The following is a 15,022-nucleotide window of genomic DNA, read 5'->3' as shown; positions in this document are numbered from 1 at the left end:
CACAGTATTGGGGAAAAAAGTGAAATATAAACTGTTCTTGAAGCTAAATCTCAAAGCAAGTTTGGTCCACTCTAGAAATAAGATCGCTCTAGTACCTTACCTATCAGAGCTCCAGTACACACTGACAAAATCAACATAAAATAGAGATTCAAAAGAAGTGTCATTAATGGAGGGACTAGAGCGACTGGTGGAACAATAATGCCTCTGAAAAAAAGCAAGAGCTGAGACAGTTTTGCAGACAAAACTGAAATGCAGGTAAGGTTCATGCAATGAGATGAAATGAGAAGAGTATTTATTAAAATCTGTCAGGATCACCATGAGAGGAGCGATATGGTGCTGACTGGGAGCAGACTGCCACTAAAGGAGTAAACAAACAACCAAAGGAAGTTGCTGGAGGGAGAAATGGACAGAGTGACTGTACACATGAGCTCTTTATACTGAAACTAAAAGATCAAAAACTGGGGAAAAAAAGAGGCCCCAGAAGCAAAACAAGTGATGGATTCAGTGTACAAAATGGAGTAAACATCAGTGGAGACTAAAAGACTTCAGCAGTTGCAGGAATTAGAAAAATATAGTATATCAGACCATTTGACGTTTTTTTTTTTAAATCTAAAAATGATGTTTCCTGATCAGATGAGGTACGAATCAACTCAAAACCGCTTAAATGTGTTGTAAGTGAATGAACAATGGATTTTAAAGAAACCACAATTTCTAATGAATCTTCTCACACAAATGCTCTGCCAATACCTCGCCTCTAATATCAATTGTAACCTTCTGTGGAACCTCACGAAGAAGAAGTGAGAAACCATTTTCTTAAAATTAGACATTTACCTTTGCTTCACAAGACATAGACTAAACAGCTGTTTATATTTCTTTCATGGGACTTTTTAAAAACTTTTCGATTTCAGTTTTTACAATGATGTGGTCACAGAAGAGCAACCGTCACATCTATCTGTCAGATAGTGAAATACCAAGCCACTGCAAAAGCCTGCCATAAAATAAGCACGAGAGAGAGAAAGCCAAGAGGAGAGGGGCGGGTTTTGATCCACATATCACCTGCCAATTCTTTTGAACAGTACGTTGCAGTACGTTTCACATGAATCCCATTAATTGGTTGCAGTCAGTGACTATAGGGGATTTTCAACAAACCACACCCTTTAGTGACTTTGTGCAATGGTATACAATGGATGACCTCACTGGAAAAGTAGGTCCACAGAGGTTGGTAAATAAATTGCTCTGATCTTTACCAAACCACTCAAAACACCACTCAATTATTATGATTATGATGAAAAAATCCCATGGATGTTTTCTTCTCAGCTCTGAGAGGGAAACCTCGGATAAGTCTGATACCAGAGAAGTCACCAAAAATGTCCTTCTTGCAATCATCATGTTCACACTTGCACGGAACAGTTGGCGATAGCAGGTGCCCTTCATGTGCAACAGTCAGGAGTTAAAAATCCATAAACATCTCCTCTTGCTGTCCTGCCTGCATTAGACGCCAACTGAGGCCCACTGTGGTCCCCATCCAAAAACCTCACTGCTGTACTGCTGCTGGACGCGGAGCAAACCTCGGCAGCGACTCTGGAGAACTTCAGGAGGTGCAGCCGATGCTGGTGCGGGACGTACGAATGAAGTCCTGACAGATAGATCGTCCCGCTGGCCTCCACGTCTCATGATGACCAGCGCCTCCACCAGCCCAGCTTCCAGTTCGGTTCTTATTACAGTGAGCAATTTGACCCAAGTGTCCGACCACGGAGGAACTCAAACTTTAATCAGGGCTCCTCATCTCCTCCCTCTAATTGATAATTAGTCTCCACTAATTTGAGGCCAGCAACTATCTCTTATCACAAAGGTACAATTTATCAGCTTCTTAAATGATGGTTCCAATGAGGTTTGCAAAGTGAACGGTTCACCTTGCAGCTGGGGAGGAAATGATTTCTGCGGCCTCACGTTTAATTAACCTGAGCAGAGGCTCCTGGAAGAAGCAGCAGGCAGACACAGACAAGTTTGAGCTAAAAGACCGTTTTAATGTAAAAACAGGAAAATACAGGAATACAAAAGTTGTTTTTTTCTCCAACAACCTCTCCAATGACTGTGCACGTCTGTCAGCGATCGCACCTGAACTTGTCTGGATGTTTATTGTAACGCAACTCCCACTATTGCTTTGCCTTGTGGTGTCCTCTGTGGTGTCCCGTCCACTCCGCCCAACACATCACCTGCAACTGGCATGATTCAACTATCAACCAGAACTTTACATTTAAAAAACAGTCTGCTATTTGGAGACATTTCAGAGAGTTACTCTACCTGACACCTTACTCCACATTGTTTTTTCGTTTGCCAAGGGCAATTTCCTTTCATACATATCTCCTGCATTGTGGTTCCAAAATTCCAGAAATGTTCACCCATATGTTGGAGATCTATGGCTGCTGGTTGTATACTGCGCAGTTGGCCGGAACAAGGTGTTGCTGACGTATGCTTGATTCAGACGGTATATTCAGGCCAATTGAGTGACACATTATACACAGTAGAAAAGAAAAAAAAAAAGATCATTTCAGTTCATTTGCATTCAAAGTCTTGTCAGATGAAAGGATACAACATTTTCATTGAATCATTTTATATTTGATCGCTTCGAAACAAGTTGTGAGTGTGGAGGTAAATGATAACGCCTCTTTGACAAAACATTTGATTCATGCTCAGATAACTGAGGAATGAATGTGTCTTCAGGTTGGAATACTGACAAACAGATGCCCACACTAAATCACTGCCTCACACTCTTCCTTCATACACTGATCTCCAGAATTGCGCAACTTAAAACTCTGGATACGTACCTTCAGTTTGTGCAACATATAGACAGACAGAACCAAACAGGTCGCCTGAGTAGACAAGTGTGAAATCTCAATACTGTTTTGCAGATTCATGTCCTTGGTATTGTTAAGTGCGATTGTACCTACGTAAGGAGTCTGCCAACAAAAAAGTACATCTAAATGATGAACAGATGTAACATTCATGTGTCACTGTTTGCATCCATGACACCGATGTGTTCATACCTTCAGACACTCTGGTCCATTCACTACATTCCTCAGGCTCTCTTTCAGTCCACACTTGATCGTTCGTTTCCTCACATTTTGTCTGGACGTTTCCAACTAAGGGGGCCTCTCATTTGAAAATACCCAAGCTCAAGTTTAAGGCTTTATTTGTAGGATACTGAAACTGGGTGCAGTTCAATATGCTCTAAGATAGAGTCGACCTAACCACCTATTGTTAAGGTTTTATTTTGAATTTGGCTGATAAAAAAATAAAAAATAAAAAATCTGCTTATGAAGTACTTTAACATAGGAGATTTAATTTGGAGTATCATGAATCTCTTACTACAAAAAAAATCAAAGGTGTATAATAAAAGATCTTCATCGTGAATACCCCTTAATTTACATGTTTCTTTCCATCACTAGTTATTACATTCTGTGCCGCTCATTCATTGTCACAGTCCTTCCTTCCTGTCACGTTCCAGTCTAAATTCTCAATTAACAGTGAAACCCCAGCTAATGTCATTTTTCCAGTCAAATGACTCTCCAGTTCTCTTCAGCTGCTTTTTATCCCCACAAATGATGAGCTCAAACATGAGCAGGACCCTCATGAAAAGTCATCTTCAACCTGGGTGAACGCAATCGGCGGAGCTGCGAGCTGCTGAAGGCGGAAATGCTAAGCTTAACTTTAACTCTGGGTTACTCTCAGCTGGGGCTTCAGTAAGTGGCTAAATGGATGTAGACGGTGGAGTAGATCTGAGGAGAGTACTCCACTCTTCTATCCTGGACACCCACACCAGTGAGGGCGGAGGCTTCTCCATCCCAACTACTGCACATGTCCCACACACAAAGAAGAGGCAGCTACAGCCAGAAATAAAGCAGCGAAAATACCAGAAATCCATCAGGACGAAGCCGAATCCTACACAGTTTCAGCACTTAATCACAGTCAGATTTAAAAATAAAATAAAAGGACATTAACTGCAGTGACAGGTGCAAGAGGGGCTTGAATAAACAGCCCTGGAAAAACCGCATCAGTTTGGATAAATTGAGATATTTGGAAGAAGTAAGTAAAAAACTGTATTAACGTGTATTGTACTCTTAAAAACCTAAAACAGACACCACTCAAACTGATTATAGTTTGGAAAATATACATTCAGGCGTATGATTTCAGATGGAAGAAACAAAAAGCTTGTACAAAGTGAATAAAACACGATCATATAAAAAATGTTAAATGCGGCTCAAGGTAATATTGAAAATAAAAGATACAAAGACACTCAGTCATGTAGGTTTGTGATTCTGAGAAATGCACAGTTTAACTGTACAGTCATTGAATCTAAGCTCAACAAGGCAACTGTTCATGTCACAGGGGGAAAAGTGCAGAAATAGTTTCACCGTTCAGAAGGCTGGAAACTACATTGACCTCACTCAAATCTCTAATAAGTGAAAAGGTAGGATCCTGCGGGGCTGAAGCTCGACGGCAACTTAGCCACTTCACATATATTGCTAAAAACAAAGGCACTCTACAATGATCGGCCACAATATCAAACCACAGGTAAGGCTCCAAATTTGGTCAGGCAAAGGAAGAAGCAGCATGTGAGGAACTGGTTCTTCTATTTCGCTGCAGTCATGGCATTCTTCTGCCGTGGGTTGGTTTGGTGATGCTGCCCCCTCTGCTCGCCACTGTAGACGTAGTGATCCTGATGAGCCATGTGACTGTGAACACAGGAATATGATGCTCACATGAGTCTTTACTCCTCACTTTGTTTTCTTCACTCCTCATTTTACCTGAGGCCAAATCCATCCTACCTGTAACCTCCTCCACCCGCCGCCCCACGTGTCATTGTGTCGTACCGAAGACCGCGGAGGGGCGTGGTGGGAGATGGGGGCACGTCTTGCCGCAGGGGCCCCCGCTGCTGCGAGCTGAGAACAGACAGGCAGAGGTCAAGAAGCGTGAGAGGGCTGGAGGCAATCTCGGCATCAATGCTTTGCTGAAAAATCGGGCTCTTTGGGAAGCTGACCGAAACACTTCTCACCTCTGATGAGGATAATACCCAGGCTCAAGTGCCCGATGCTCCCCAGGTCGAGGATACGGCTGGGTGGGTTGGTAGCTGGGGAATGAAGCAGGCTGGGAGCTTGCTGATGGGTAAGTCGGGGCATTGGTGTATCCTTGAGGAGGCTGTGGAGCGCCAGCGTACAGTCCAGACCACTGCGGCACGGGGTAGTCACTCGGCTCCATCGGGCCTCGTCTGGAAGACAAGTATGTAACATTCATTCATTCATTTAACAGACAATTTTCTTAAATTCTCATTTCATGTCAGGTGATAGAACGAGTCTTCTCTGGATTGGTGAAGGGTGCGGTTTTATTTCACCTTACTTTTCCCTCCAGATGTACAAGGACAGTGAGACATCACTGAGGTGTGCTGCAGGTGTGACCACGGAATTCAAGGTGAGAGCTGGAGTACACCAGGGCTCAGCTCTCCTTCAAGAACACTTGTTTTGCTACAGCCTGACAAAAGGAGCCGGACAGTAGAGATGAGTGGGAGGAAAAGCTGGTGAAGTGAAAGTATGGGCTGGGGAGGAGAAGAATGCAGCACTGCAGAAAAAAAAAGGCAGAGTACATGTGTGTAGAGGTAGAGATCACTGTCACGTGTAATAGCTACAGTGAAAAGGATGCTCTATACCAAGGGTCACCAACCTTTTAGCACCCGCGAGCTACTGCAAGGGCACTGTGCGACCTGAAGGGCTACTATCGGTTCAGTACACACTTCTGAAATCAGCAAATACTTGTCTCATTGCTGAGTTTTTACAATAATGACCAATGGTATGACAAAAAATAAAAAATAAAAAATCAAACATAATAAGATGGTTATTACATGAAAACTGTAATTATTTTTAGTTGTTTCTTTTTTTTTTACGGCCCATGGGCTACTCCCTTGGTCTCGGCACCTGCTCTAAAGGACACAGGTAAGACCTGCCATGATGTATGGATTATACACGAGGTCAGGAAGAGGAGTTGAAAGTTTAAATTGGGAATGACTAGGAAGGATTAGAAACCAGTGCATCCGAGGGACAGCTCACCTAGAAGTTTGGGGACAAAGTTAAGGAGGCCAGACTCAACAGGGTTGGACACAAGGAGTTGAGAGAGATTTTGGACAATGAATGCTCGAAGAGAGAGGTGTGAGTAGGGAGGGTGCACGAGGCAGGTTAAGAGGAAGACTTTTTTGTATGATGATTCATAGTACGGTATATTCTACCAGTTTATTCTGAAGTGTTGTCAGTGCTACTGTGGCTTGCATGTTATATGTTATCATATAAACACCTTCTGTCTCCTTGTAGTGCTGAGTACACAGTCACATCAACAACACCATCAGAGTAAAACATAAAACCCTTGTGTTGATTTGTATACAGCCGAGCAACTTTGTGGATGAACGGTTCAGTGTGAACTGTCTCCCGTTGGGAGGACTGAGGACTGCAAAAGTGGCCCACAGAGCAGCGAGGGCAGAGGTGTGAAGTGGCACGGTGGGGGGGAGAAACGGACTTTGGGCAAACTTTGGTCAACTTCATCATTAGAATGAACCCCTTGATTGTACGCTAGACGTCTTGCAAGAACAGAGATATAATCTGTCATACAGTTTCACACATCACCTCACGATTCTTTTATCTTCTGGCTATTACACTTGCTGAGACACTGTTTCTCTAAGTCACAACACAGTGCAGATGACATCACTAAATCCCTCCCAGGAGTCAAGGTCTTCACCAGGCAAGTTCACACACAATTTGTTAGGATTTATTTCCCCTTCGTGCTGGTTAGAGAGGGTCAGTTGAGCTCCACTTGGCCACAACTTAATGCTTCATCAGAGTCCTATGCACTCAGACACAGCAGAAAACATCGCTCAGCTCTATACAACTCATTTCACCGCTACACTGACCAGGCCCTCCACGTTGAAGGGACAGCACCAGAGTGACAGCGATCACTGTGGTCACATGACAAGAAGGGGTGAATAGACATTGATTTTGCGATGAATGCCAATGAATACTTACTTGAATGGAGACACGACAACGAAATGCTCCGACAAACATATTGATAATGACTCAAAGTGTCTCTAATCTGTGGAACGTATTTCCTCACAACAGAATAACCTGAAGTCACAGTGGCCAACATGGTGTCATGAAATTGAAATCATATAATTCTATCGGTACTCATATGGAAGAAGGCAAACTTATACCGTATTTGAGTAACCAGATCACAGGAGAAAAACCCACAGAACAGGCACAAATTGTTATATCTCCCCCGGCATATGTTGTGGCATAGTAGATCAACATGACAGAAAAGTAAATGAAAATTCCAGAATGCAGCAAACAAACAGTATATCTTTATTTAGAAAGCTGCGCTCTATTATTCTGGTGACTCAGAAGTAAACGGCTAAAATATTCATGAAAAGCTGCTGAAAACAATTTGTTTTGGACGGCAGCGGAGACAGCGCCAAAGATCACACAGCAACAGAACATGAGTGGCGTGTGACTGTTTTTAGATGGCGAGGGGCTTGGTTCACTCACACGCACATCCATGACTGTAAGCATGAGTCATCCACAGCGCACACATGATGAGGTTTTCAATTTTATCTTTGCATTTGATTCCTTCACATTTCCGTCTAAAATAATCGACCTGTCTGCGCGCTATCATTCAAAAGCGACTTCAGACTGGAGAGTGCGGAGCGCCTCATCACAGGGCTTCCTGGCTATAATGTTGATATATACACAATCATGTGGGCAGACGTGAATCAAGTGAGTTTGTTCGTAAACATTCTAGCATGCCTGCTCAGAGTCAGGGCGCTGGTGGTCTGCATGCTGACGTCTGGGCGAGTCAATTTGGGTGGTCAGCTGCGGACTGTCTTCCTAACTACATAGCCGTCATGTTTGGGATGTCTGCTTGTTGCCTTGCTGGCTCAGTGGGAGCACACGCACTTCACTTTCAACTCATCTGTCAACTTCTGTCTGCCGCTTTTGACAGCTTCAGCCAGTCCAATAGAGAGCGGAATCAGCTGCTGATCACTGCGGTTTGTTAGCTTCTCTTCTGCTGGGGACTAGACCTCTCTCACTCCTGAAGTTTTACGAGTCTGGGCTGACTGTTCATGGACAGGCTTGTATTTGTGTGTCCATCAGGGTTGACCCGGCCCTGATTATGTCAGCAGCATGGACAGAGTGTTGGGCATGTGCCAAGAATAGAGACCGAGCGAAGCGCTGCTTGAGGAAGAGCAGCGGGTGCATCAGAAAAAGCAAAGCGTTCCCAGCAAAGTGAGAAAGTGGCAAAAAGAAGAGTGGGGTCATTTACGCTCATCTCATATTTAGTTATTTTTGGACATATAGTTTTGTTTTTGGAAACCGGAGGCCTCAGACCGAAATTTTGTTGCCATAATATAGTGATATGTTTTTGTGCAATGACAATAAAGAAAGTCTAAGTCTAAGATGCTTGTGCTGTAAAAAAAAAAGATCAAATACCACGCCTGGACAAAATGCTCTGTTTCTCTGATTCCTTTTGCTTACAGATATTCCGGTGTGTTGCACTCACTTGTGTGTTGTAACGTTTCGATTGAGGTTTTTCATTTCACCTATATATAACGTTGAATACAAAGTATTGAATTTGAATACAAACAAGCTACTCTCATAATCTGTGCGTGTGTGATATTTGTTTACAGGAAAAAAGAACAAAAAAAGCCCAGTAGACCCCATTTAATATTCACATGCCGGTGGTTTCACAACAAACTACCCTTGATAGCATTGACCATTACCATCAGTCATAACGGAAAATAATAAGAACTGAAAGTGATATTTATTAAATCCTTTCCCTTTTTAATATATATTTGTATATTCAAATATAAGTGTTCACATCAAATATTTCTTTGCCTTACAGTGAGTACTATGACTAAATCAAGTAGAATTTTGTTCAGGGACTGTAATTGTTACTCCACTTTTACAAGATGACTTTCAGTCTTTAGAGTGTATTTATGTGCGATTTATAGAAAATTGATCTTCTCTCATTTAAATAAATCTGGCATAATACACTGAACCGCTGGAGTTTTTGACGGTGAATTGCAGTTTGGACATCCAAGGACATTTCCAACAAAAATCCAGTTCAACAGCTATCTGAATGGACGCCTTATTGGGAATGAAGTGGAAATCTAGTGACAATCTTGTAAATCCGGTGGCAAGTTTGGAATTCCCCCTTCAGGATCCCAGTGAGCGCAGCACAGCAGCTGGGGATTATGGGGTAATGGGGATGGAAGCCATTACTGGCGGACTGTCACACACACACACACACACACGAGCAGAAACCGTTGGCTTAGACGCAACACTAGCCCCTAATCACCCCTTCCCTACCCTGTGTACCCCAGAGGAGGCAAATTGGCACGCAGCTGGAGACAAGTTAAGAACAAATGAAATGTCTGGGTTTGTGAGCGAGTGTGAGTGCTTGAAGACACTTTGCCTTTAAACTGGTGACCCAGGGCAAACAATGACTTATCTACACAACAAAAGGTCTGAAAATGGAACAAATCTGGATCAGTTTCCAAGAGCCGACTATAAAGCTCTGGAACTATGCATAAATATACAGGATGGAATGATCATGTAGCGTCTTCAAATGTCCCCCCCAAACACACACAGATGGTGTCTCACTTCTTTCAGGTAAGCTCACCCTTATTCTACGACCACACTGGTGAAGAAGACCTTCACTGATGTCCTGTTGACTCACATCAATGATATCCTTCCAGCTACTTCACTTTCCACAGCACCGATATTAAAGCTGAGGAAAACACAGATGTTAAACCAACTGCTGCCCAACGTGATTCTACTTCTCACAAATCCATTTAGGCTTTTACAACTTTGTTGCCTAATGGTTTGATGCCTGCAAATGTTGAATTCGGAGTCAATCAACACTTATGGGTAAAAGCTCCAGCGTCAGGAAGTAGAAATGTACTTCAGGTTACGACCACTTCCCAAGTTGTTGCACTATAAACTGAGAATAAGCGACAATCTCTCTGTGGCAATAATGCTGTGGTAATCGACGAATGTATATGAGTAAGAATTGACACACACAAAGAACAAACTTGTTTTACTTTACTACAGTGCAAGTGTGCAGCCCGGCATGTGGAAACACAATTAGCAATACATGCCGTGGTCTGATAGTGATTCGGTGGAACTTGAGCCTTTGTAATTCCATGGTATTACCAAAATATGTGATAGATTTCAGACATAACAAGGAGTTGCTATATTCCCCCTGCACCTGCCCTTCTCCATGCACACACACACACAGACACACACACACTTGCACAAAGCTAATTAATGCGGCCAGAGTGTTGGATACAGCTGTTGTACCAGCAGAATACCCACTGCTCCCTCTCCCACCACTCTCACCCACAACTGACGGTTCCGGGATGTCCAAGTAACATAAACATCCTTTAGAATGACGGAGGGATGACAGCTACACAGCAGATGGACCGACCGAAGAAAAGCACTTAACACAGATGCAAACAACGAACCAGGGTGGGAAACTTGTACTCACACAGAAATGTGGAATTAAATAATTGAACAAAATGTAAACTGTAATCTTCTCCCCAAAAAAACAACTTCCTGACCCTAATCTCAGCCCCAGTGAGATCAAATAAGATTTAAATACCAGCTGTACTGTGTGAGAAACACATTTGAATATATGAGGAGTAATACTAGATCAAGAAGTGTGTGTGTGTGTTTTATCTAGTTCATTTCTGAGGACTTGTCCTGCAGTGGACCACACCACTGCCAGGCCACCGGTTCCACTGCTTGCCTCCTTCCCAGCCCACTGCAGCCATGAGCTTTGGGAGACCACTAGTAAGACTGTGTTACCTTCCACGAATTCAGGTTGTCCACACTTTAAACGGCTTTTAAGACTTTTTTTGGTCTTTACCGCTTCCTCTATAGTCTGTCTCCGGGTGAGCCCTTCTTTTTCTTCTTCTGTGTCATTCACTTCCATTAACTAACTCTGTTTCTGCTTTTCTATCACCAGCAGAAACGTAGCTTGTCGATCAGCCAAAACATAGAAGACTGTAACGTAATGGCTTCTCTCAAATATGCGTCCAGCAGCCAGCCTATTTTGCAGTGTGGCAATAAAAACGACTAATAGCTCAAATTATTCCTTGACTGCCGTTGTAATGACGTTTTTTGCCAGCGACTGTGACAGTGGAGTGGCTGTGATAAAGCGGCCCCACGGCTCAACTAACTTTAACTTAGTTTAATTCTCCTTATGTGAGACTTCATTAAGCAACTTTAATCACAGAGGCAATAAATGCTTGAGTGGGAAATAATGAAGGGAAGAAGAGTATATTTTCAGTCGGGGAAAGAACCGGAATGTTTCAGCACACACACACACACACACGCATACACACACACAGCAGATATACGGCACTATACACTACATTTAAAGCCAAGAAATAGCTCCATTATTACCTATTAGAGTGGTGATCAATTGTTTTCCAATACATTTTCCCTGGATGTGAAACTCATTCATTTGCACAGTCTTGTACGGAAGGTCTCATAAGTTAAATATTTCTCATTTCTTTTTGAGAGGAAAAGCGAGCAATAATTTAGACATATTGAAATTCTGGCTCAAGAATGGACATTTACGTCAAAATTGTTCAATATTTTGCATTCAGTTTCATCAAATGCATTTAGCTGAATGAGTGGTTGTAACAGCATCATCGTCTCAAACATGTGGGATCAGGCTTTTAGCTAGGATTTTGAAACAGGGTGTCCAAAGCCCTTCCCCCAGCCCATAACCCCAGCACATTCCCTTTAACCACGCCAGGTCAACGACTGACTTAACAACTTGCTTTGGAAAAATAAGCTGTAAACATATATTTGTACAAAAATAACTTTTTATAAAAAACATCTGATGACTTTCAGATGGCACCAAGACAGTCACATAGGGGCTTAAACATAGCATAGTGTAATCTCATGAAGAGAGCTTTCCAACTACATTCTGCCATGGGAGTGAGGATGGTTTGGTTTAACCGTGGTGTGATGCATGATGAATCACACTGACATTTCTCTCACCAGGTTACATGAAAGCAGTTTTTTGGACAGAGCACTTTTCGCATGTTCCAAGATGTCGAGGAAACTGTTCCACTAAGTTGTATAAGGTCACAATATTAGCTCAATGTGCTGCGGGCAAGATATTGAGATACCACTATTGAATTCTGACAATTTGTTTTATCGTTCACATGACTATTTTTGTCATCACAGGACACACCATGTCTATGATGTAGCTCACACACACCAGTTGAAAGACAGCATTCTCTACAAGAGAAGGGGACACTAGTGAGGGTTTATGACTAATAAAACGTGGAGCTTCCTTTTTCAAAACACAGCACATTGTAAATACCTGCAGTGTCAGTTGAATCATACATTGGAGCAGGAACATTCAACCATTTGGCAGGAGAAACTACACGAGGATTTTTGAGGGCAGAGCAACTTGAACTTGCACCTAGTATCGGTAAGTATTTCCAGGACCTTGTGTGAGTGAATTGACTATATTCGTGTTCCAAACTGTTACTGTGAAACATTTTCTACTGCAGAGCACAACTCTGTACAGAGGTGACTGACAAGTTTCTCAGAATGTGGAATGTGATCGACAGTAATCCACAATGGGCTTCAGTATTTGGCATCTGGAATCGAAAGTATGTGAAGACAAAAAAGTGAAACAATGTCTTCACTGGGTTTTGGACAAAGCATGCAAAAAAAGCTGAGCTGTTCTCCTGCCTGTGTGTTGGGAGTTATTTTCTGTTAGTTCAGCTGTCAGAGTGGTTAGCGATGATGCATGAGTGCTGGACACCCTAAAATCTTGCCCTGATCTCTGACCCTTACAAGTCACAAGATACCCCATCGGTTCCCACTTAGACGGGTCAAAGACTAAGAAAGGGAATTATGAGCCAGCAGCAGGCAGCATACCAAACTCAGAGACACAACACTTCCACCCAGTGCTTACTAACACACGGGTCATCAATAATCCTGGAATGTGGGCAGCCACATTCTGAACAGAATAAAATATTTGAGGTACACTTGTATGAGGCTTCTGACATTTCATCATGTTCTCAGTCAAAGTCGGAAGGAGAAGAAGGTTTTGGATACAGGATAAACATCCTGTATAGCCTGAATATCCTAATAGCCTCTTCATGATGAGATGCCTGACCCAACAAAAACTGCTCTCATCCCAAAGGATGGCTTTCTGCCTCTCGCATCTGAGTAGTATTTGACGCAACTCAATCTCACTTCAGCTGCATTTACTCTAAATGAAATGGGTCAAACCCATGACTTCATGACAACAGTAGATCTTATAGAATACCAAACATGGCTGGCTTTGCCTTTGTTCAGTGGTCCGCAATAGTCCCAAAGTATCTGAAGCGGGCATTTTTATTCCATTTTTTTCAATAGAACCATATAGCATCACAGATATAGCAAGTTAGGGTGGTTTACTGTGATCACAGACGGACAACGCAGAGTTAATAGTTTCTTTATCATGTGGCATGACCACAACACTAACACCAGCCTGTCGTTGTCACACCTGGAAATAATGAACTACAATTCAACCAGTTGGTGAAAATCTGACTCCCTGATCTGGCCATAGGGATTCATGCAGTTGAGTGAATGTGAACACACAAAGCTAACACAAAAAAACACCTCTGTGCAACTAAGGTAGGAAATGGGCTCACGTTTAAGACGTAGAAGATCAATGTTGTAGGTGAAGAAGAGAAGTGAGAGACAGGAGACATTAGATGGAGCGGGACAGAGGACAAACCCATTACAGGGAAGAGTGAGGAACTGAGGGATGAGGGCCTTCCAGATGGTGGGAGACTGTTGCCTCGGAAACACAGAGAGCGCAGAACAATGGGGATTTGAAGTGCTATTTCCCACAACATCAAAATGCAGGCATGCCATTTGGATAGTAAATGAGGAAGCGAGTATTAGAGCCAAAAAAACCCCTCTAAACTACTAATTCATTACTTCAACAGCAAAAAAAATATTTACAGTACAACACAAAGTGCAGATTTTCAATTAACAGCTGGGTTAATGTACTTTTGATTTACAGAGACAGGATCCCATCTGGAGCCCCGGAACATTTTCAGTGTGTTACCAACATCAGCTCAGTGGTGAGTTTGATTCAAAGGAGGTAATATGCAGGGTGCGACACAGCCCCCGACCCGTTGGCTGGGGTCCAGCAAGTTGACTGGCGAGTCACTGGCCTATTTGGGCCAGTAAGTGGTCCTTCGTGATTGGTCGACATGCACACAGGGGACTCAAAATGCAGCATGGTAATGAGGAAACATTAGTTTGGGAAAATGCCCGGGAGAGAAACTTTTCATGCCCACAATGATTTCTTCATCTCGCGTCTGACAACTGCTGTAGCTGTGAGTGAGCCGGTATAGTTACCAAATGTGTCCTACCTGCTGCGGAGAGATGACGTCGCATCCGGCATGTACGATATCTTTTTTTTAATGTTTTAATGAGCCAGAGGAAATTGAAATAAGGGATTTCAAGGCGATTTCTACCACATGAGTAGCATTTATTTCCACAATCTTTTGCGAACGTAATGTCCGTTCGTCTCCGCAGTCTGCGGAACAACATGTTGTGATTGGCTGACTTGTACGTAGCTTTGTTTTTCTTTAATATTGCGCAAGAAATCACAATAGTCTCCACATTAGGCACTTAACACATCCAGATATATATACAGCAGTCCCATCCCCACCTGCAGACAGGAGGGCTCACTCTGCACGGGTCTCAGATCTGTCTCTGGGTGCATTTGTAACACAGAGCACATGTAACATGTAGCATCTCCCGCTCGGTCAGATGAAGGTCAAACCAGCTAGAAATCCTGGTCGCACCTCACGTTACACTGGCATGAACGAACGTAAACACAGAAGTAATTTAAAAGTTGTTGCTCACATCCATCTCTCATCGAACCCTGTACATTC

General features: G+C 42.9%; 1 protein-coding gene across 7 annotated transcripts in view; it reads right to left on the bottom strand.

Annotated features, from left to right (window-relative positions):
* Window positions 1-2,004: 2,004 nt before the first annotated feature.
* The window catches only part of pard3bb (par-3 family cell polarity regulator beta b), a 143,783-nt gene continuing 130,765 nt past the window's right edge, over window positions 2,005-15,022 (bottom strand). For 6 of the 7 annotated variants that reach the window (XM_053876826.1, XM_053876825.1, XM_053876824.1 and 3 more), the window contains 3 exons: window positions 5,057-5,269; window positions 4,830-4,943; window positions 2,005-4,736 (listed from right to left, as the gene is read on the bottom strand). In XM_053876826.1, coding sequence (XP_053732801.1) covers window positions 4,634-4,736; window positions 4,830-4,943; window positions 5,057-5,269 — 430 coding nt within the window. In that variant the 3' untranslated portion in view covers window positions 2,005-4,633. Of the gene's footprint in view, window positions 4,737-4,808; window positions 4,944-5,056; window positions 5,270-15,022 lie in introns of all 7 variants that reach the window. The other variant, XM_053876827.1, reaches the window with a different exon arrangement.

This window comes from Synchiropus splendidus, chromosome 10, assembly GCF_027744825.2.
Source record: "Synchiropus splendidus isolate RoL2022-P1 chromosome 10, RoL_Sspl_1.0, whole genome shotgun sequence".
NCBI classification, from domain to species: Eukaryota; Metazoa; Chordata; class Actinopteri; order Syngnathiformes; family Callionymidae; genus Synchiropus; species Synchiropus splendidus.
The sequence above is the reverse complement of the archived record's forward strand: the minus strand, read 5'-3'. Positions and strand labels throughout refer to the sequence as shown.